General features: G+C 41.7%; 1 protein-coding gene across 1 annotated transcript in view; it reads right to left on the minus strand.

Moving 5' to 3' along the window:
* The window catches only part of FHL5 (four and a half LIM domains 5), a 164,312-nt gene that overhangs the window by 21,382 nt on the left and 117,675 nt on the right, over window positions 1–25,255 (minus strand). The window contains exons 2-4 of the mRNA XM_069767998.1: window positions 19,010–19,181; window positions 10,900–11,074; window positions 6,398–6,567 (exon numbers count right to left, since the gene is read on the minus strand). Coding sequence (XP_069624099.1) covers window positions 6,398–6,567; window positions 10,900–11,074; window positions 19,010–19,168 — 504 coding nt within the window. The 5' untranslated portion in view covers window positions 19,169–19,181. The remainder of the gene's footprint in view (window positions 1–6,397; window positions 6,568–10,899; window positions 11,075–19,009; window positions 19,182–25,255) is intronic.

Genomic DNA, 25,255 nt, shown 5'->3' on the forward strand with positions numbered 1-25,255 from the left:
CATAGATCCAACAAATTTATTATTCAGCATGAGTCACTGTCAAAAAATCCAACACATGTTAACCCCTTTACCCCCAAGGGTGGTTTGCACGTCAATGACCAGGCCAATTTTTACAATTCTGACCACTGTCCCTTTATGAGGTTATAACTCTGGAACGCTTCAATGGATCCTGGTGATTCTGACACTGTTTTCTCGGGACATATTGTACTTCATGATAGTGGTAAAATTTCTTTGATAGTACCTTTGTTTATTTGTGAAAAAAACGGAAATTTGGCGAAAATTTTGAAAATTTCGCAATTTTCAAACGTTGAATTTTTATGCAATTAAATCACAGAGATATGTCACACAAAATACTTAATAAGTAACATTTCCCACATGTCTCCTTTACATCAGCATAATTTTGGAACCAATTTTTTTTTTGTTAGGGAGTTATAAGGGTTAAAAGTTGACCAGCAATTTCTCATTTTTACAACACCATTTTTTTTTAAGGACCACATCTCATTTGAAGTCTTTTTGAGGGGTCTATATGATAGAAAATACCCAAGTGTGACACCATTCTAAAAACTGCACCCCTCAAGGTGCTCAAAACCACATTCAAGAAGTTTATTAACCCTTCAGGTGTTTAATAGGAATTTTTGGAATGTTTAAATAAAAATGAACATTTAACTTTTTGACACAAAAAATTTACTTCAGCTCCAATTTGTTTTATTTTACCAAGGGTAACAGGAGAAAATGGACCTCAAAAGTTGTTGTCCAATTTGTCCTGAGTACGTTGATACCCCATATGTGGCAGTAAACCACTGTTTGGGCGCATGGGAGAGCTCGGAAGGGAAGGAGCGCCGTTTGACTTTTCAATGCAAAATTGACAGGAATTGAGATGGGACGCCATGTTGCGTTTGGAGAGCCACTGATGTGCCTAAACATTGAAACCCCCCACAAGTGACACCATTTTGGAAAGTAGACCCCCTAAGGAACTTATCTGGATGTGTGGTGAGCACTTTGACCCACCAAGTGCTTCACAGAAGTTTATAATGCAGAACCGTAAAAATAAAAAATCATATTTTTTCACAAAAATTATATTTTTGCCCCCAATTTTTTATTTTTCCAAGGGTAAGAGAAGAAATTGGACCTCAAAAGTTGTTGTCCAATTTGTCCTGAGTATGCTGATACCCCATATGTGGCAGTAAACCACTGTTTGGGCGCATGGGAGAGCTCGGAAGGGAAGGAGCGCCGTTTGACTTTTCAATGCAAAATTGACAGGAATTGAGATGGGACGCCATGTTGCGTTTGGAGAGCCACTGATGTGCCTAAACATTGAAACCCCCCACAAGTGACACCATTTTGGAAAGTAGACCCCCTAAGGAACTTATCTGGATGTGTGGTGTGCACTTTGACCCACCAAGTGCTTCACAGAAGTTTATAATGCAAAACCGTAAAAATAAAAAATCATATTTTTTCACAAAAATTATATTTTTGCCCCCAATTTTTTATTTTTCCAAGGGTAAGAGAAGAAATTGGACCTCAAAAGTTGTCCAAATTGTCCTGAGTATGCTGATACCCCATATGTGGCAGTAAACCACTGTTTGGGCGCATGGGAGAGCTCGGAAGGGGAGGAGCGCCGTTTGACTTTTCAATGCAAAATTGACAGGAATTGAGATGGGACGCCATGTTGCGTTTGGAGAGCCACTGATGTGCCTAAACATTGAAACCCCCCACAATTGACACCATTTTGGAAAGTAGACCCCCTAAGGAACTTATCTGGATGTGTGGTGAGCACTTTGACCCACCAAGGGCTTCACAAAAGTTTATAATGCAGAGCCATAAAAATAAAACAAAATTTTTTTCCCACAAAAATTATTTTTTAGCCCCCAGTTTTGTATTTTCCCTAGGGTAACAGGAGAAATTGGACCCCAAAAGTTGTTGTCCAATTTGTCCTGAGTACGCTGATACCCCATATGTGGGGGGGAACCACCGTTTGGGCGCATGGGAGGGCTCGGAAGGGAAGGAGCGCCATTTGGAATGCAGACTTAGATGGAATGGTCTGCAGGCGTCACATTGCGTTTGCAGAGCCCCTAATGTACCTAAACAGTAGAAACCCCCCACAAGTGACACCATTTTGGAAAGTAGACCCTCTAAGGAACTCATCTTGATGTGTTGTGAGAGCTTTGAACCCCCAAGTATTTCACTACAGTTTATAACGCAGAGCCGTGCAAATAAAAAATATTTTTTTTCCACAAAAATTATATTTTAGCCCCAGTTTTGTATTTTTCCAAGGTTAGCAGGAGAAATTGGACCCTAAATGTTGTTGTCCAATTTGTCCTTATTACGCTGATACCAGATATATGGGGGGACCACCGTTTGGGCGCATGGGAGGGCTCGGAAGGGAAGGAGCATCATTTGGAATGCAGACTTAGATGGATTGGTCTGCAGGCGTCACATTGCGTTTGCAGAGCCCCTAATGTACCTAAACAGTAGAAACCCCCACAAGTGACCCCATATTGGAAACTAGACCCCTCAATGAACTTATCTAGATGTGTTGTGAGAACTTTCAACCCCCAAGTGTTTCACTACAGTTTATAACACAGAGCCGTGAAAATAAAAAATCTTTTTGTTTTCCCACAAAAATTATTTTTTAGCCCCCAGTTTTGTATTTTCCCAAGGGTAACAGGAGAAATTGGACCACAAAAGTTGTTGTCCTATTTGTCCTGAGTACGCTGATACCCCATATGTTGGGGTAAACTCCTGTTTGGGCACACGGGAGAGCTCGGAAGGGAAGGAGCACTGTTTTACTTTTTCAACGCAGAATTGGCTGGAATTGAGATCGGACGCCATGTCGTGTTTGGAGAGCCCCTGATGTGCCGAAACAGTGGAAACCCCCCAATTATAACTGAAACCCTAATCTAAACACACCCCTAACCCTAATTCCAACGGTAACCCTAACCACACCTCTAACCCTGACACACCCCTAACCCTAATCCCAACCCTATTCCCAACTGTAAATTTAATCTAAACCCTAACCCTAACTTTAGCCCCAACCCTAACTGTAGCCCCAACCCTAACCCTAGCCCTAGCCCTAACCCTAACCCTAGCCCTAACCCTAACCCTAACCCTAGCCCTAATCCTAGCCCTAACTCTAGCCCTAACCCTAACCCTAGCCCTAACCCTAGCCCTAACCCTAGCCCTAACTCTAGCCCTAACCCTAACCCTAGCCCTAACCCTAGCCCCAACCCTAATCCTAACCCTAGTCCTAATGGGAAAATGGAAATAAATACATTTTTTTTATTTTTCCCTAACTAAGGGGGTGATGAAGGGGGGTTTGATTTACTTTTATAGCGAGTTTTTTAGCGGATTTTTATGATTGGCAGCCGTCACACACTGAAAGACGCTTTTTATTGCAAAAAATATTTTTTGCAATACCACATTTTGAGAGCTATAATTTTTCCATATTTTGGTCCACAGAGTCATGTGAGGTCTTGTTTTTTGCGGGATGAGTTGACGTTTTTATTGAAAACATTTTCGGGCACGTGACATTTTTTGATCGCTTTTTATTCCGATTTTTGTGAGGAAGAATGACCAAAAACCAGCTATTCATGAATTTCTATTGGGGGAGGCGTTTATACCGTTCCGCGTTTGGTGAAATTGATAAAGCTGTTTTATTCTTCGGGTCAGTACGATTACAGCGATACCTCATTTATATCATTTTTTTATGTTTTGGCGCTTTTATACGATAAAAACTATTTTACAGAAAAAATAATTATTTTTGCATTGCTTTATTCTCAGGACAATAACTTTTTTATTTTTTTGCTGATGATGCTGTGTGGTGGCTCGTTTTTTGTGGGACAAGATGATGTTTTCAGCGGTACCATGGTTATTTATATCTGTCTTTTTGATCGCGTGCTATTCCACTTTTTGTTCGGCGGTATGATAATAAAGCGTTGTTTTTTGCCTCGTTTTTTTTTTTTTCTTACGGTGTTTACTGAAGGGGTTAACTAGTGGGACAGTTTTATAGGTCGGGTCGTTACGGACGCGGCGATACTAAATATGCGTACTTTTATTGTTTTTTTTTTTATTTATATGAAGAAATGTATTTATGGGAATAATATTTTTATTTTTTTTTCATTATTTTGGAATATTTTTTTTTTTACACATTTAGAAATTTTTTTTTACTTTTTTACTTTGTCCCAGGGGACAACATCACAGATCGGTGATCTGACAGTTTGCACAGCACTCTGTCAGATCACTGATCTGAGAGCAGTGCAGGCTGCTTCACAGTGCCTGCTCTGAGCAGGCTCTGTGAAGCCACTTCCCTCCCTGCAGGACCCGGATCCGCGGCCATCTTGGATCCGGGGCTCGGGCAGGCAGGGAGGGAGGTAAGACCCCCGCAGCAACACGATCACATCGCGTTGCTGCGGGGGGCTCAGGGAAGCCCGCAGGGAGCCCCCTCCCTGCGCGATGCTTCCCTGCACCGCCGGCACATCGCGATCATGTTTCATCGCGGTGTGCCAGGGGTTAATGTGCCGGGGGCGGTCCGTGACCGCTCCTGGCACATAGTGCCGGATGTCAGCTGCGATAAGCAGCTGACACCCGGCCGCGATCGGCGGCGCTCCCCCCGTGAGCGCCGCCGATCGCGCTGGACGTACTATCCCGTCCAGGGTCAGATAAGCCCAGGGCACCTCGACGGGATAGTACGTCTAAGGTCACAGAGGGGTTAAACTGTAAAGTCTAACTTTTGTACTTCCATTTAGCAAATCATGCGGACATCAAACTGTGGTTTTGATTTTGTCATCGGAGTGTATGAAAGCTGAAACATTATTGAAACCAAGAACTTCAACATTTCTTCCTTCTGGTTTTATGTAATTAGTAGTGTTGTGACTACCCTCACTTTGATGTGTTGGTGTGACCTCAGGTGACCACTATAAGACAACCTAGTCTTGTCTAAAATCATTACAAACCCCCAACATCTAACACACACAAATATTCACATAGAACGGCCACCATAAAGGTTTGGTTCAAGAGCTTGCACACTTTTGGGAAGTCTGTAGTTTCTCCCTGACTTCTCTCCACACAATTGAGCTCAGGAAATGAATTTGTTTAACAACACAAGCTAGAACTTATTAAATGTAGTTTAAAATAGCAAACTGTAAAAATGCTTAATTGATACAAAAACATGCATACAAAACATACAGTAAAAAATGGAAAACCATTCTCTAAAAATAAAAGTAAATATACCAGAAACCTTACATTTGTGTCTTATGTATAGGTTCAAAGTGCATGGGGTACTCAGAAACCATGACAAACCTTCAATTCGATTCACCCCCTAAGAAATGACCAACATCTCAAGTCTTAGGCCATGTTCACACGTCCTTATCACCTCTGGGTTGTAGCTTCAAATAAAAGTAATATATAGGCCCAATGTGAAAAAACAAACGCAATCCACGTAGGAATCTTTCCCAATAACTGACAATTATATTATATTTTCCATGACAAGCAGAGTTTTCATTTGCATCAGAAAAATATTTAGAATTGAGAGTCCTCAGTGGTTGATACCTTTTAATGGCTGACTGAGAAGATGGTAACAAATTGCAAGCTTTTGAGACTACTCAGGTCCCTTCATCAGGCATAGACTAAAGCAAATTCTGAAGAATCACATATTTATACCCCACACAGCACAGAACTGTCATTATGGGAGAGTGATAAGTGATACAGTTGTGTCCATAAATATCGGAAAGTTCCTAGATTAGGAGTGAATGTTTTGTTGTCCATTTGCATCAGGAAACCCCTACTTTCTTGACTTAGTGTTGTGCACTTCTATTGCTTATAGGCTTCTCGTGTACTACCTTTTGCACACATATTTTAAAAGGAAAGACTTAAATGTAGTGCTATCTGTGCATAAACAATTTACAGGGAGAGGCAGGAAAACAGTACTATCTGTGCATATAATAATTACAGGGAGACAGTTCTATCTACATCATTTACAGGAAAAGATAGGAAGTGATGTTGAGGGATTGGATGATAATAGGACAAGAACTGTAGAAACACAAAGGGGTATTTTAAATTATGCTACCTTTTATTGAGCCCTCTACATTCTCAAATATGTCCATATGTATATTAATAATTTACTCGTCCATTTGATGTAAACAGCTAGATCTCTCATATGAACGGTATACAGCAATTTTGGCTATCTGCCATAGTAACATGCTAAATATAGTAACAAAGCAAGATTTAAAATAGACGGAAGATCCTATTATGCTTCACTGTTGATCCTGAAGAAGGCTATGAACCTCCTATATCCCGGAATATTGATATTTTGGTATTACTCGTATATTTTTTGTATATGTAAACATAACATGTTACTGGATAATTGGTTAAAATTGGACACAAAATGTATATAAAGTACCTTTTTGCAGGCGGCACAGTGCTGTGCAAAGTCTTTCTCATAGCAATCAACACAATATAGGCTAGAGTGCTTGGGCACAAATGATTTAGATCCTATAGGCTGCTGACAGCCTTGGCATACGAAGCATGTCTCATGCCAATTACAGCCCTTATACTCAATTTTACGAGAACCTGTAATATAAAGGAACATCTTTAAAGAGAGATGTAATCGTCCGCAATAATATAAATAAAAAAGAGCAGCAAAGACTGTAAAACAAAGGGGTTGTATATACAAAATTATGAGTGAAGGCTTGTCTGCATTTCTGAAACTTGTTGGATTTGATTTTAGGATATAAATGGTATGACCCCAAAACAGAGATGAAATCAGTCTGCAGCATTGAAGCTCCAATTCATGAAACAGTTTTCACCAGAAATTCTGGCATAAAATTGTCTAAAAATGTTACAAAATCTTAACGCCTCCTGTAGTTCTCCAAACATTTTGAACATTTTGTAACTTTGGGCTTTTTTTCCACCAGTCCTAACAAACTCTCCAAATTTTTTATATAGTGGGTTGAGCTTAGTCACAGAGAAAGGAAAGCACTACCATCAAATTAATCACAAATGTTGTATAAATTACAAAAAATAAATGTACACCGAATTGCTGACTGAAGTGCATTTTTGGTGGTGGCGCATGTCCTGCTGAAAAATGCGCCAAATTCATTAAGTAACAAGTGTTACTTAAGAAATTGGTGCATGTAGTGCCAGCATCTCTGCCTTCATTCCCTGGCAGAGATGACAACTTACTCACCACCATGGTCCCGCACTTCCTCCCTCCTCTCCTGCTGCTGATGTCTGTGGTATGCGCACAGCATGCAGATACCCAGGCCCTGTGCTTAGGTTGAGCACATTCCCACCTACTTAAAGGGGCCACTTGCGCACCTTCCTAAAGTGTCCCAAGCCAATGTATACCTGCGTTTCAGCCGTGGCTGCCTGCCTGTCTAGCATTCCGGCCATTCTTTCCTCCTGTCCTTGGGGCTCAGCTGCCATCCACCCAGGGTCAGCCTTGGTGAAGCACCTGGTCCTGCCTCCCTCGTCCCTACTTGGATCACTGTATTATCTGCTGCCGTGCACCCTACATTAGACTTGGTGAGCCATCTAGTCACGCCTCTCCAAGCTCTCCTCAAATCACAGGACATTGGTTCCACCACCCAGTCCGTTACATTGCATCTTACTCCAGTGTTTTCTTCATCAAGACTCATTTGCAAATGTCAGTCTTAATAATTTTTATCTCCAAAGCTGGGAATCTAAGCTGTCTGGTCAGAATGATTCAGAAATATATGGGCACGCATTAACAAGAACATTGAGAATAGATAAAAAAATACCAATTTCTATGGACCTGGTTTGGTTCTTGACACTCTTCTGTGTCCACCAAATGTGATGTACTCAAGGAATACCACAAGTTCTATGAGCATGGGAGAAGTTAGGCTACGTTCACACTAGCGTTCGGCTAGTGTGCGTCGCGCTAGCGTCGGGCGACGCAGCGGCGACGCACGCGTCATGCGCCCCTATGTTTAACATGGGGGACGCATGCGTTTTTGCTTGTTGCGTTTTCCGACACGTGCGTCTTTTTTGACGCTAGCGTCGGACCAAGAAAACGCAACAAGTTGCATTTTTCTTGCGTCCGATTTTCGTCAAAAAACGACGCACGCGTCGAAAAACGCAGCGTTTTTGCGTGCGTTGTGCGTCGCCGACGCAGCGGCGCACAACGCTAGTGTGAACGTAGCCTTAAAGAGGATGCAGAGTTAGTGATCACAGTTGGGCCTCTTTCCTACATGAGAAAACACTTCCATAGAAGATGGGGACTTGCTACAAATATTGCATTAATATTGCTTTAGGCGAAGACAGCATTTTTCAGCAAATTTTTTTAACCCCTTCAAGACAGAGCCCTTTTTCATTTTTGAGTTTCTGTTTCTCTCTCCCCTTCTTCCCAGAGCCATAACTTTTTTATTTTTCCGTCAATACGGCCAAGTGAGGGCTTGTTTTTTGCAAGACAAGTTGTACTTTTTAACGATACCATTGATTTTACCATGTCAAGTACTCGAAAACTGGAAAGAAATTCCAAGTGAGGTGAAATTGCAAAAAAAAGTGCAATTCCACAATGCTTTTTTAATTTATTTTTTTACCATGTTCGCCAAATGCTAAAACTGACCTGCCAATATGATTCTCCAGATCATTATGAGATCATAGCCACCAAACGTGTCTAGGTTCTTTTTTATTTAAGTGGTGAAATAAAATCCAAATTTTGTTTAAAAAAAAAAGCATCATTTTCTGAGACACATAGCATCTCCATTTTTCACGATCTGGGGTTGGGTGAGGGCTTATTTTTTGCTTGCCGAGCTGACATTTTTAATGATACCATTTTGGTGCAGATACAATCTTTTGATCGCCCGTTATTGCATTTTAATGCAATGTTGCGGGGACAAAAAAAAGTAATTCTGGCGTTTTGACTTTTTTCTCGTTACGCCGTTTAGCGAGCAGGCTAATTTTTTTTTATATTGATAGATCGGGTAATTCTGAATGCAGTAATACCAAATATGTGTATATTTTTAGGTTTTTATATTGTTTTATTTTGAATGGGGCAAAAGTTTTTATTTTTTTAATATTTTTTAAAACATTTTTTTTACTTTTGGCATGAGAGAATAGAAGCTGCCATTACCCGATCAGCTCTGGTACATACAGGCAATGATCAGATTGCCTGTATGTAGCAGAATTGCTGACTTGTTATGATCGCAGACCACTGGGTGGTGCTCATAGCAAGCCGGCAATGACAACCATAGAAGTCTGAAGGCGGTGTCTGGTTGTCATGCCAACCCATCAGTGACCCGCGATCACGTGACGGGGTCACCGGTGGGTGGATTTCCGTCGCAATTGCCGGAAGCGCATGTTAAATGCTGCTGTCAGCATTTGACAGCGGCATTTAACGGGTTAATAGCCGGGAGTGGATCATGGGCACATGTCAGCTGTTCAAAACATCTGACATGTGCCGGAAAAGATGTGGGCTAAGTGCCGGAACCCACATCAAGGGGGAGAACCGAAATGCGCCGTACTAGTATGGCGCATGTCGTGAAGGGGTTAATGAAAAAGTTTGAGACCAATATTAAACATTTAATATTTAATTATTAATGTTACTTACTTATATAGCACCATTACTTCCACAGTACTTCACAGACTTCATCACTCTCCCCATTGGGGCTCACAATCTGAATTCCCTATTAGTATGTCTATGAAGTGTGGGAGGAAACAACGGCAAACATTGGGAGAACATACAAACTTCAATAGCAAAATATTAAAGGGGTTGTCCAGGCTTTTCACAAGTCTCCAGTTAATCTGTGATTGCAGACTTGTGAATTCTCACATCTGGCAGAGCACAAGCTGTGAGGATTCTCCATTTCATGTGACTGCAAGTATGTACTAAGCATGCTCCAGGCCACGTTCTGACTAGACTGCACAGCTCGCTGAATTCACTTGCATTGAGTGTGATGCACACACATAGAATGTGGTCGGACGTATGCATATCTTGTAATCTGTCACGTTCTCACCACCAGCGCTGGAGAATCCGCACAGCGCTGCATGCAAAGTGATTCATGATTCTGCACTCAGTGACTCCAGACTTATGTGAGAAGCCTGGACAACCCCTTTAGACAGTCTACATATAAAGTTGCTAAGACAAGACTCTCTTTACCATGCAAAATGACTATGGAGGGTCCAGCATGGCATTCATATTTGTATTAAAACTGGATCGTCAACATTTACAAGACACAAGTTGTCCCAGAAAACGTGTCATTTGTGTAGGCTTCTACCATTATTATGCAGGGTGACTTTAACTACGATATATTGTTTACTTTTATTTATCTTACTGCACCAATTTTAGTCTTATTTTTGTAGTACTGCTTTTCATATTGACTTGATGTCCACTTAGTTTAGCATAGTTCGGGATTTTTCCATTCCGTTTTTTGATGGAGACTACGCATGGATCATAACAGATCCAGTTAACTTGAACAAGTTCTAGGAGATTCACCTAACCTCGGTCATTATATAGATTAATAGATAAATGACTCCTGCATCCTGACATTAATCACTTACAGTAAGGTACCATATACATAAGATGAAAGTCAACCATTCCCATTGATTTTGGGAGGACTGGCGACCATCTAACATGGTTTAATGATCCTGTGACAAATGAGATTAGAAAAGACTAGGAATGGGCACACTGAATTTAAAGGCCTCATTCTTCCTTGAAATAAACTCTGAGGTGGCAGGCAGTGGGGTACTCCCCTCCATGCAGAACATCATGCTCAACCGAATGTTGATAGCCACCATTAGAACACACAAAAGTGGATGAGAATGGAGAACAATTTACCTAGGAGGTAAACCTATCTGGCTAAGGGATATGTGCCACATGAAAAAGAAAAAAAATGATCTATATGGTTCCTCTTTAGTGATCTGCAGAGAGACGAGTCTTACCAGGCATTATGGTGGCCTTGCAGCTAAAACACTTTGCAGAATACTCAGTAGAGTAACAGTCAATACACAGCAGGAGCTCATCCTTGGCAGCAAATGGCTTCTCCACCAAAGAACACGTGCACTTGACACATTTAAAGCAAGCTTCATGCCAATGGCTGTCTTTATAGGAAAGATCCTGGAAGAAAAATAAACCTTCATTAGGGTATGCGCACATGTTGCGTATGTGCAGCAGGTTTTTCTGCAGTAAAATGCAGTGTTAAAAATGTGAGTTTCTGGATGCATTTCTATCCAATTCATTTGAGTGAAAATCACTACAACAAAAGCTGAAATAACTGAAATGCTGCAGTTTTGAGAAGACTATTTGGTTCAAAAACCGCAAGGAAAAAATAAGCAGCATGTGCAAGAGATTCCAAAATCTCATTGGCTTTGCTGATTCTCCATTTTTTTTCAAGGCAAAAATGCGCTGAAAAACATGGCAAATACGCACCATGGGAAAAGTCTAATCTTTAAATAAATGCATATAGACAATGTGATGCAGTGACCCATGCTGCAGCTAGGGGGCGCTATGTAGACTCCTCAGGATACGCATGGAGGCTTAACTAGGTTTGTGAAACAGGGTCCAGTATGATTGTAAATGGCTGGTACGTGTCGCAGAGGGAGTCTGCGCTGTAAGCCAGTATTGTTGTTCTGGGACTTGTAGTTCCATAAGAGTTGTGTTTGGGTAGCTTAAAAGGGAGGCTTACAGGGTTAGTCAGAGAGCTGGGTGGGTCTGACTAACCACACATATCTCCCACCTATGGGAGTAGTTACAAGTATATAATGTGACCATGGTGTGGTCACATGGAGAGTGTGTAAGGTCCTGGATGGTCTGGATGGTCTATATGTTAGAAGTCTCCCAGGTGGGGACGGACTTCCTGAAGAGCACATGGTGAGGCCTTGGACCTGGAGGACTATGTGTTGAAAGATCCTGGGAGTAGGATTTCCTGAATAGCACATCCTGTTTTGGAAGATCCTGGGAGTAGGACCTCCGAAATAGTGCATGGAGAGGCCACGTATGCCGAGTCTGTGATGGCACTGCATTGGGGGAGCTACCATCTGTCTGAAGATCTGGACTGTCAGGTGGCCTGGTGAGCAAGGCATTGTCCAGGATGGTGATCCAAGTTTGGCAGCTTCCCTGGGAGAGAGAGCACTGACAGAAGTCAGCGTGTGGAGCAGGAGCTCCTGGAAGGTAACCCAGAGTATGGAGAACTGTGTGACCTGACAGGGGGTCAGTTAATGAACTGTGCGGTCACCCATGGTAACTGGACGGAAAGAGGTCCAGCATGTTTAGAGACTGCAACCTAATGTTGTGTGTTGGTGCCTGTTGTGTTCCATGGACATTAATGAACTGTTCGGCATGCGGTCACCCACGGTAACTGGACAAAGAGGTTTGGCGTGTTTAGTGACTGCAAGTTAAAGCCGTATACTATAAAGTGCAGTGGAGTATGTGTTAAGCCTGTGACATATATAACATGGCCTCAAATGGTTTATGAGTGCAAAATAAACCAGATAGACTGTTTTTGTGAGAAAAACGTGCCCATGTGCCTTAATTCCGTTGCTAAGCGAGTATTCCCCAACCCGTTAGTGATCGCGGCATCACAACAAATAAAACATTTTTCCTAAATGGCCCAATACCATTTGTTCAGAAGACATCACTGATCCAACAGACATTATTGATGGCGGTGACTAAATGGATTTTCATTGACAAATAAAAAAAATTATATAGAATATATATTTCCGTGTGTGTAGGGATGTGGACTGTCTTACCCTGTTCCTGCTGCTGAAGACAACATACGCACTGTCTGAATATCATCATGTGGTTTTATGTGAAATAACATGTCTAATATAATCTAATATACAGGATATAAAGTGTTAATGCATAATGTGTGGCATAAGGGTAAGCTTAGGACAGCACAGAATATAGCATATGGATATTAGATTAGCATGTAAGACAGGAAATGGTTAAGGATAGGATTAGCCCAGTGGAAGGGCATTGGTGTTGATAAGAAGGAATCTCAATCTGGCTGCGAACTGCCTTGGCCAATGCTGCCCCTAGCAATCCACCACCCCACCTGAACCTGAACTCCACTATACACTTCACTAGCTGACACTGAACTCCCTCTAACCAGGGAGCCTCTAACTAATGTTTGGACCCTAGGGCTCGGGCCAGGTGCCATGGAGTGGCCCATGTCTGTCGACATGACAAGGTAGATGGACATGGAGTTGCATGAGAGGCAGGTGGCCAGTCCCAGTTGCACTGCCAGAGTGGACAAAAAAACTATGGGGATGATGAAGTCAGCTTAGGGGTAGTTCAGAATAAATATGTGGCAGAACAGAAGATGAGTTGTGCTAAGAAGGAAGGAAGTCTGAATTCCTGTGCCCTATCCCACCTGTACCCACCTGATGAAATTGAACTGTTTAGTAAAAGTTTGACTGTTGCAAAGAACCTGGTGTCCCATGCATCCTTAGGACAGAAGCCTGAAGGCAGCGGAAGCCTGCGGCCTACAAATGATTGTGATGAACCCCACACCACTCCTTGTCTGTAAAGTGCCATATCATGGCCAAAAGTATTGGCACCCTTGAAATTATTTCAGAAAATGAAGTATTTCTTCCAGAAAATGTTTGCAATTACACGTTTTGTTATACACCTGCTCATTTCCTTTGTGTGCATTGGAACAATACAAAAAATAAAGACAAAAAGGTCAAATTGGACACAATTTCACCCTAAACCCCAAAAATGGGCAGGACAAAATTGTTGTTCCAAAAATGTGAGTAAAAAACTTTGTTTCAAGCATGTGATGCTCGTTCAGACTCAACTGTGCCAAGTAACAGGTGTGGGCAATACGAAATCGCACTTCAAACCAGATAAATAGGTGAAAGTTTACTCAATCTTTGCATTGTGTGTCTGTGTGTGCCACACTGTCATGCAGGTGCAGTGCAGTACAGCGCAACCTCCACCAGGGGGAGCCTGGTAGTGAAGCCAGACTGCACACACAGAGCAACTGAACAGACGCCACCTAGTGGCGAGAGAGAGGTCAGGAAAAACAAGTCAGAGCACAACAGTACAAACGGATTTAGACAGAATGGATAGTCAGGACATAGCAAGGGATCAGTAAACCAGGACGGGCAAAATATGGTACAATAGGGACAAACTGAAACGGAGTTACCAAGCCAAGCCAAGAGATCAGAACCAGGGAGTCAAGCAGATATACAGACAAACAAAAAGACACTGTGAAAGGGCAGGCAGGGGGAGATAACAGACACAGGACAAGTCAGGGCTCACAGTAGGACAAATCAAGGGCTTCCAGAGTCAGGTTCACATGCCAAAGACAGAGCTATAGCTGACCCCACCCTCTGGATACCTGGACGCTAAATAGCAAACCCGAGCCCAGAATGAGGCAGAGCAAAGTTAACCCTTGACATGATCCACCCAGAGAAATAGCAGACAAGACTAAATTCCGGAACGGATCATGACATAAGCATGGAGAATAGAAAGAGAAGAGAATTGTCTGATAACTTGTAACCATTGTCTACAGTTCGCAATATAATCAAGAAGTTTACCACATGGCACTGTAGCTAAACTCCCTGGACATGGATGGCAAAAAAAATTATAAAACAATGCAATGCAGGATAGTCCAGATGGTGGATAAGCAAGGCTAATCATGATCCAAATAAATTCATTCTGTCCACCAGGCGAACTATCAGTGTTAGCACAAACTATCCGCTTACATTTGAATGAAATGAAACGCTATGGCAGGAGATCTTGGAGGACCCCACTGCTGACATAGAGACCTATAAAAAAAATTAGACTGCAGTTTTCCAAAATGTATGTGAGTAAGCCAAAATTCTTCTTGGAAATCATCTTGTGGACAGATGAAACCAAGAGAAATTTTTTTGGTAAAGCACAGTATTCTACTGTTTACCAAAAACAGAATGAGGCCTACAAATAAAGGAACACGGTACCTACAGGCAACTATGGTGGAGGTTCAAATACGTTTTGGGGTTGTTTTATTGCCACTATCACTGAATGCCTTAACTGTGTGCAAGGTATCATGAAATCTGAAGATTAACAAAGGATTTTGGGTTTCAATGTAGTGCCCAGTGTCAGAAAGCTGGGTTTGAGCCCTAGTTCATGGGGGTCTAGCAGGGGTGAACCTAGCCTCTCTGCTGCCTGAGGCAAGCTGCAAAATGGCGCCCCCCATGGGCCCCCCTTTAACACATACCGCGACTCATGATGCACAGATACAGTTCAGAAATATAGCACAGCCACGTAGTATATAACAGAGCCCACGTAGTATATAACACAGCACAGCCACATAGTATACTGCACAGCCCACGTAGCATATAACACAGCCCACGTAGTATATAACACAGCCACGTGGCATATAACAGCCCATGTAACAATAATAATAATAATTTTTATTTTTATATAGCGCTAACATATTCCGCAGCGCTTTACAGTTTTTCACACATTATCATTACTGCCCCCGATGGGGCTCACAATCTAGAATCCCTATCAGTATGTCTTTGGAATGTGGGAGGAAACCAGAGAGCCCGGAGGAAACCCACGCAAACACGGAGAGAACATACAAACTCTTTGCAGATGTTGTCCTGGGTGGGATTAGAACCCAGGACCCCAGCGCTGCAAGACTGCAGTGCTAACCACTGTGCCACCGTGCTGCCCTAGTAGTATATAACACAGCCCACGTAGCATATAGCAGTCGGGTAGCATATAACAGCCCATGTAGCATATAGCACAGCCCACAGAGCATATAGCACAGCCCAAATAGCATATATCACAGCCTACGTAGCATATAACAAAGTCCACGTAGTTCATAGCACAGCCACATAGCATATAACAGCCCACGTAGCATATAGCACAGCCACGTAGCATATCGCACAGCCACGTAGCATATAGCACAGCCACGTAGCATATGGCTCAGCTTATATTTATTCTTTAACTCTGGGCCATGTTCACACATTGCAGGAAATATCCGCTGCGGCTTTGTGAGTGAATCTGTAGGTTACTGATGAGTTCACCCTACTCAGGCTATGGTAAAGTCCGCGGCAGGTTTCACACCCTGCATTTTTCTGCAGTGTGTGAATAGGATGGTGAAACTCCCGCTACCTGTATAGTATATGGATTGCTGCAGACATGTGCGGAATCCACAGCAAGGTCTGGACATGTGAACTTGTAAAATCTGCACGGAATCTGCTAGCACAGACAGAACTGTGAACACGCACAAACTGCACCTGGTCCCTGACACACCTCTCCACCTGTCACTGCAGCCGCCCGATAGTGTGCGCGGAGGAGCACAGAACAATGCGGCCGCCGTACCTCAGCAGCGGAGCTGCACAGAGCAGCAGTGACCGGAGCATATACTTACCATACTGGAGAAAACTACATCCGGGAGGTAGAGGACCTTTCATGTTGTCACGAGCATGTGATCAGTCACGTGTTGTCAGTGATGTCGCAGCTGAGCTAATGTTGCAGGAGGAGCAGAACCCGGCCAGTCACACACACTTCCGGCTTTTTTTGGTGATCCGGCTCTTTTTGGTGATCCTTCTCGCTACGGCCCCAGCACTTGCCCGGGTGCTGACGCCGGCCTTGAGCCCTGTATAATAGAGTACTAAATGAACCTGCGTCTCCAACGCAAATTCAGTTACTACAGCGGCAGAATCTGCCGCCCCCTCACTTCAGTGATGGCAGTGCCGCCTAAGGCAAAGCGCTCAACTTGCCACATGGTAGCGGCGCCCCTGGGGCCTAGCAATGAAAAATGCTTTTGAGAGAAGTCATCCTTCAATTATGAGAGATCTGGGGCAGTTTGCAAAGAATAGTGGTCCCAAATTCCAGTTGAAAGGTGTAGAAATGCTTGTTGATGGTTATAGGAATTGATTGCAGTTATTTATTCCAAAGGGTGTGCAACCAAATATTAAGTTGAGGGTGCCAACAATTTGGTCCTGCCTATTTTTGGGGTTGAGCTTGAAATTATGTCCAATTAGCTTTTTTTCCCCTGTTTCTTTGTGTAGCTCCAATACAAACAAACTAAAAAAAAACATGTACAACAAAACATGTGTAACTGCAATAATTTTCTGGGAGAAAATCTTCATTTTCTGGAACAATTTCAAGAGTGCTAACACTTTTAGCCTCCCTTGACTATACATGGGTGTTTACTTGTTACAAATACTTTGTTCAAAGTCAGTATCTCTCTAAAAATCTTTAATATGTAATACATTTTTCCAATGGAAGCATGCTGCCATATTGTGGATTGCATGTTTTTTCATTGATCCTCTTGCACCATGCATGCTTCTATTGCTCATGTGCAGGCAGAAGAAACCATTCTCATGCCAATTGGAGCAGAGAGCAGTATGATAGTGATAGACAGTGAAATGCTATGGAACAGCAATAAAAAAATGTCTAATAAAATAAAACTATGGCCCCCAACATCAGTGCGCACATTATCAGTCACTCCACATTCTCTTATGACTAAACGGCGAGATCTTGAACATTATCCTGGGATCTCTCTGATTGGTGCAGAGACCATGTCGCTGATAGAGTGAATGATAATGTGTGCGCTGCTGTAAGGGACACAGTTTTACTATATTAGAGAAGCTTTCATTAATGCTCCACAGCGCTTCACATCCATCACTATCACACAGTATGACATGCATGGACAGTGAAGTGTTATTGAACTGGAGTGAACACTCTTCTTATAAAGTAACAGCTGAGTGCACATAGTATTTCATGCAATAGAACCAAACATGATTTTTCTGCTCGATCACACTGTTCTGGGCAGATAGATCAGTTTTGTGCTTTGGAATGACTTTGCAGTGCCACTAGTTATGTGGGTAACTTTCGGGAATGATTCAGAAATTTGACAATTTGCATACAATTGGCTCACCCTTCATATGGTGCGCAAATGCCTTTACCTAATGATGTTTTTAATGGATTTTAGATGTATTTATTGTTTCATTTGTAATATATGAAAATAAAATAGAGGGGTGATTTTTAATGATAGGTACTCTTTTTAAAAGTTAAGTTTTACACTCCAGGAAAAACTTGTATATAGAATCATAGAATGTTAGCGTTGTAAGGGACCTCAAGGGTCTTCGTGTCCAACCCCCTGCTCCATGTAGGATTAACTAAACCATCTCAGATGACTGTCTAACCTCTGTTTAAAGAATTCCATTGAAGAAATTAACACCTCTCGTGGCAGCCTGTTCCACTCATTGATCATCCTCACTGTCTAAAAGTTATTTCTAATATCTAATATGTATCTTCTCCCTTTCAGTTTCATTACATTATTTTTCATGTTTCCATGTGCAAATGAGAATAAGGATGATCCCTCTACATTGTGACATCTCTTCAGATATACTGTATGTAGACACTTATTAAGTCTCATTTTAGCCTCCTTTTTTTGCAAGCTAACCATTCCCAGATCCTTTAACCGTTCCTCGTAGGACATACTTTGCAGTCCGCTCACCATCCTGGTAGCTCTTTTCTGAACTTGCTCCAGTTTTTCAATGTCTTTCTTCAAATGTGGTGCCCAGAACTGGACACAATATTCCAGATGAGCTCTGACCAAGGAGGGGTAGAGGCATACAATATGTTATGCCTAATAGAATACTTGCATAACACACGAAAAGAGAGGGGCGCATTAATGGACTCATTAATTTACATTTTTTGCTAGAATACTTATATGGGACAGATCGCTGCCACGGAAATCCTCTGCTATGGAAATCTGTCATAGAGGTTGCATACAATAGAGAATTCTTAGCCATCTCCTTCCTGTAGGGGGATATCTCTAGTCATATCCTGATCAAATTTTTAAAAAATGTCCAAAAAATGATTTTTTTTTTGTTGAGTTTTGAGTTAATTTTAGTTTAAATCCTTATTATTCAAGTAGTACAAGAATTCCAATGCCAATACCTCCGATCCGTCCCATATCAAGAGGAGGTTGTCTATACTCAGTCACTTTAAACTGAACTACACTTTAAGAAACCCGCACAGACTAATTTCTATTAATCTCAGTATCACTGGATTATGTTTATTCACACTTCCTCCATTTACCTTAGAATCACATTCAATTGGGTTTTTACATCCTTCACATTTATTTGCAAAAATGCTTTCAAAGCATGTGACACAGTATGGATTGTCTTCTCTTTCAGTATATTTTTGACCGTAAAGGGATTTCTTACAGCGGTAGCAGTCAAAAGCTTTGTCATCCATGACAATAATTCAGCTGAAAGATAAGAAAACAGTAAAATATATATAAAAAAACAATGGTGATGGAATGTTACTAGACGAATGGTAATCAACCGATACATTAAAATATTGAAATACTAATGTAGAAATAGGAAAACCCGCTTGATTTTCAAATTACATTTTTGAAGAATTGTGTGCAGAACACCGTGTGAATAAAGGAGAGCACACAAGAGATATAGTAGATAAATACCTTCTATTAACATATAATGCATACTGCAGGGTGTGCCAAAGTGAAATAAATGAGGCTATTAAGTACTGATCTACATACTAAGAACCATTATAGAACATCTTGTAGAAGAAACTATACAATCAATATTTCCTGTGGAAACCAAATTTACAACACTTCTGGCCTTTATCTGCATCCTAACTTGCATTAACATACTAAAGCTGCTGAATCTGTGTAATAAGATAAGCCTATAATGCCAGCGCAAAAGTATTTAATTCATTTGTTTCATTAAACATGAGGCAACCAAATACTTCAAAGATAATTTTCTATGAATCAAACTGTAAGATTAGTACCAATGGTTTAGAGCTCGGCAAAAGAGCAGAGAGTAAAGCACGAATTGTGCTTGGACGCTGATGCTCAGTTCCTTGTCTATGGGACTTTTAGGCTGCCGTCACACTAGCAGTATTTGGTCAGTATTATACATCAGTATCTGTAAGCCAAAACCAGGAGCAGAACAATTAGAGGAAAAGTATAATAGAAACATATGCACCACTTCTGCATTTATCACCCACTCCTGGTTTTGGCTTACAAATACTGATGTAAAATACTGACCAAATATTGCTAGTGTGACGGCAGCCTCATAGTAAAACCCCCCTGAGCACATTAGAAAAATGTTGGTCATAGCTACCAATTGTCAGTAGGTTCAGCCAACACTCTAATTTGTATGGGAGCCACAGAAGTGGGAGATGTCAATTTGGCATGTTGTCTATTTCATAGAGATCACAGGAGCGCTGGGCCGAACACGGTCTCCTGTGTATGGTATGACCAGCTGAGATGGCTGCCCACTGAAGGATCTGCCATAACATTGCGTACGGTGGTCTTTAACCAAGACATTTCTTTGCTATCTCCATAAGTTCTATCATTAATCCATTGTTCCAAAGTGTAAACAATGACAAAAGACTCATCAAGGCCACTGAATGTAGCTGTTGAAAAATGGCACACTCTAGGTACTAAAAGCTGATGACTCAAAATCTGAAACATTTTATGTAAGTGTATATCCATTAGTCATATCTTGCGACTCTACGTGGATTACATAAGTTCTGCCAACAGCGGTGGAGGTTACTTAGAAATGTGAAGCTTTATTTGTGGATATGTAGTTGATATGTGGAATATGGTAATGAATCCTATGAATGAATACACTTTTAAGTCTAATATAGCTCTTTAAGTGTTACCTATTTTAACACTATCAATTAATGAAGAGAGATTTTTCTGCTCAGTTGAATGGCCAACAAGCTCTCCTGATCTGACCCCCTTAGACTTTTATCTTTGGGGTCATCTGAAGGCAATTGTCTATGCTGTGAAGATACGAGATGTGCAGCATCTGAAACAATGGATACTGGAAGCCTGTGCTAGCATTTCTTCTGTGGTGTTGCTATCAGTGTGTCAAGAGTCGGAGAAGAGGGTTGCATTGACAATCCAACACAATGGGCAGCACTTTGAACACATTTTATAAGTGGTCATAAACTTGTAAATAACCCATGAAAGAATAAAGTTACATTAAAACCAAGCACACCATTGTTTGTCTTGTGAAATTCTCAGTAAGTTTGATGTGTCATATGACCCTCTTCCCACTGGAAAAAATAAAGTTGGATCCAAAATGGCCAACTTCAAAATGGCCACTATGGTCACCACCTATCTTAAAAAGTTTCCCCCCTCCCATATACTAATGTGCCACAAACAGGAAGTTGATATCACTAACCATTCCCATTTTATTTAGGTGTATCCATATAAATGGTCCACCCTGTAGATAACAATGCACAGTGTTGAATGGACTGTAAACAACTGTGCCCACATAGGGGGATTAAATAGAAAGGATTCAGTGCATACGAATATGTAGAGAATATAGAGAAAAACTGCACATAAATGAACCAAATTTCACTAAAATATAATATTGTATTAAGGAAATGTGTAAAAGAGTATACAATTAATCACAAAAGGGTGATCAGACAATGAGAACTACCATACAAGTGGAACTGCAGGTCAGAGGAACCAGAGTAAGGCTAGGGTCACATTGCGTTAGTGCAATCCGTTTAGCGCTAGCGGATTGCGCTAACGCAATTTTTTTATGGGGCCGCGTTCGGGGTCGCGGTAACGTCCCCGCTCTCGCAGATCCCCGATCTGCGAGAGCGGGGAACGGACCACGGGCGCGCCTCGGACGCTGCAAGCAGCGTCCGCGGCGCGCCAGGAATCTAGGCGCCTAGGAATCTAATGGGAACGCGCTACACTAGCGCGTGCCATGTTCGGCACGCGCTAGCGACGCGCGTTCCCATTAGCGTGAATGGGCACGTTAACGGCCGCGTTGCACGACGTTAATTTCGCCGTGCAACGCTGTCCGTTTAACGCGGTCCCATAACGCAATGGGAACCCAGCCTAAAGGTACCTTCACACATAACGATATTGTTAACGATATCGTTGCATTTTGTGACGTAGCAACGATATCGTTAATGAAATCGTTATGTGTGACAGCGACCAACGATCAGGCCCCTGCTGGGAGATCGTTGGTCGCTGAAGAAAGTCCAGAACTTTATTTCGTCGCTGGATCTCCCGCGGACATCGCTGGATCGGCGTGTGTGACACCGATCCAGCGATGTCTTCACTGGTAACCAGGGTAAACATTGGGTAACTAAGCGCAGGGCCGCACTTAGTAACCCGATGTTTACCCTGGTTACCATCCTAAAAGTAAAAAAACAAACACTACATACTTACCTACCGCTGTCTGTCCCCCGGCGCTGTGCTCTGCACTCCTCCTGTACTGGCTGTGAGCGTCGGTCAGCCGGAAAGCAGAGCGGTGACGTCACCGCTCTGCTTTCCGGCCACTGTGCTCACACAGACAGTACAGGAGGAGTGCAGAGAAGCAGAGCGCCGGGGACAGACAGCGTTAGGTAAGTATGTACTGTTTGTTTTTTTACTTTTAGGATGGTAACCAGGGTAAACATCGGGTTACTAAGCGCGGCCCTTCGCTTAGTTACCCGATGTTCACCCTGGTTACCGGCATCGTTGGTCGCTGGAGAGCGGTCTGTGTGACAGCTCTCCAGCGACCAAACAGCGACGCTGCAGCGATCCGGATCGTTGTCGGTATCGCTGCAGCGTCGCTTAATGTGAAGGGGCCTTAAGTTCAAGATACCTATTTATAATAACATGTAATAACATCATTATGTTCTCTTTGCCGTTAGATCTCTCCACTACCTTTTAGTGACTTGCACCAGTGGCATTACTCTTACAGTATGTATTGATTTGGTACTTACTTACCTGTCATTTATGTGCACACATCTATATATATATAATTGTCTAAGGGTTTTTCCGTCTGTCTGTCTGTCTGTCTGTCCTGGAAATCCCGCGTCTCTGATTGGTCGAGGCCGCCAGGCCTCGACCAATCAGCAACGGGCACAGCGACGATGATGTCATAATGGTTGCCATGGCGACGATGATGTCATAAAGGTTGCCTCGACCAATCAGCGATGGGCACAGCGACGATGATGTCATAATGGTTGCCATGGTGACGATGATGTCATAAAGGTTGCCTCGACCAATCAGCGACGGGCACAGTCTGCCGCGAATTCTGGAATCATCATTGTCCATATACTACGGGGACATGCATATTCTAGAATACCCGATGTGTTAGAATCGGGCCACAATCTAGTGTTATTATAAATAGGTATCTTGAACTTACTGCTGTTCCTCTGACCTCTGACTTGTATGGTAGTAGATCACTCTTTTGTGATTAATTGTATACTCTTTTTATATATTTCCTTAGTACAATATTATATTTTAGTGAAATTTGGTTCATTTATGTGCAGTTATTCTCTATATGCTCTTCATATTGCAATTATCATACTATATAGCACTGTGTTTACAATTGCTCATTTTGCTCTTCTACCCAGTTAATTCTTCTGTTTTCCATTCGGTCCATGATATCACGTGATTAAAAACTGACTAGCTGAATCCTTCTAAGCTCTACGTAGAAATAGGAAGTACATTTTCCCTGCATGACTCATGAGTCACTGTGAAAGTCCCTGGCAGGAGGAAGGAGGGAGAAGCTGGGTCAGGAGTTGAAGAAGGGAATGATTTCTGCAGGGAAAATAGACTTCCTGTTTCTACACAGAGCAGAGATAAGCAAATAATTTACTGGGTAGAAAGGCAAAATGAGCAATTGTAAGTACAAAGTGCTACATAATTTGATAGCGATATATTAAGAGGATTAAAACATTGATGCAAATGCTTCTTTATAATAGAGAACAATTACCAAGAACATCTTTCACTCTGGAGAACCTTTTATATCCTACAGTACACTGAAAATTGTATTGTAATTCTTGACTTTGCAAAGTGCTAATTCTCCTGCGGTGTTGCTCAAGAGAAACTGAACACTGATTTCTGGGGAATCCCTTTAAACAATAGATTGATGCAGCTAGGAAAATACCTGTGTAGAAAGAGCATCCAGCATATGGTTTCTTTCCCAGCTACACCACACAATTTTAGAGTATTGATCTAATTTATTTCTCTGGCGAGGAAGAATATGAAAAATATTATTTTTAACTACGCATAGTTTGACAAGAACCTTTTGAAGACATTAATATATCAAGGAAATTTGCTAATGACATTTGCATATTTGTAACATGTAAGACTGAATTACTGCTAAAATAGACAATTATAGCTGTCAGTGAGCTTGAAGCTTTCTTAATGTTTTGCTGAGGTTTTGATGCAGTTTTTAATTAATATTTTGTAAAAAAGTTAAATGTTATATACACATGAAAGAAAATCCATTGAGCTTGGAAACCCCAATTAATTGGGAATTTACACGTGTGGACAATTGTTGGTACGCTTCTGTTGAAGTAAGAAAAACCCATAATGGTAACTGAAATGACTTGAAACTTCCAAAATAAATTTCTATTGGAATTTACTGAATATCAGCTAATGAAAATTAGACATTTGCTTTTGAATTGTGGCCTGGACAAAATTGATGGTACTCCTAGAAAAGATTTTAAATAATTTGACCATAGGAACATGTTAAACTAAGTTCTGTACTTAGCATAACAGGTGACTGCAAACTTGTAATTAGTCAATCTGTTTATTTAAAGGGTAAAAAGTAGTCACTATGCTTTTTGCTATCATGGCGTGTACCACATTTAAAATGGATGGAGGAAGCTAGGGAGAGCTGTCTTCGGCGATTAGAAAGAAAATGATACACAAACATGCTCAAGGTAAAGGCTATAAGATCATCTCCAAACAGCCAAATGTTCATGTGACTAATGTTGAACACAGTATTGAGAATTTAAAGACTATGGGACTGTAGCTAACCTCCCTAGATGTGGCTGCAAGAGGAAAATTGATGAGACGTTGAAGAGACAGATGATACAAATGGGAACTGAAGAGCCCGGAACAACTTCCAAAAGAGATTAGAGGTGAACCCCTAGATCAAGTTACTTCAAAGTCAGATCGCACTATTTGTTGCGGTCTTAGCAAAAGTGGACTTAATGGAACATGACCAAGGAAAAAACAATGTTGAAAGCAAATCATAAAGTGAGAATGCAATTTGCCAAAATGCAAATGGACAAACCAAAAATCTTTGGGGAAAATGTCCTTTGGACAGATGAGAAATAACTGTAGCTCTATGGCAAGTCACATCTGCTTTATGTTCACAGGTGCAAAAATGAAGCATACAAAGAAAAGAACATGGTACGTAATGGGAAACATGGAGGAGGCTCAGTCATGTTTTGGGGCTGCTTTGCTGCATCTGGCACAGTGTCTTGAATACAGTTGTGGCCAAAAGTATTGACACCCCTGCAATTCTGTCAGATAATACTCAGTTTCTTCCTGAAAATTATTCA

This window comes from Ranitomeya imitator, chromosome 5 (genome assembly GCF_032444005.1).
Source record: "Ranitomeya imitator isolate aRanImi1 chromosome 5, aRanImi1.pri, whole genome shotgun sequence".
Lineage (NCBI taxonomy): Eukaryota > Metazoa > Chordata > Amphibia > Anura > Dendrobatidae > Ranitomeya > Ranitomeya imitator.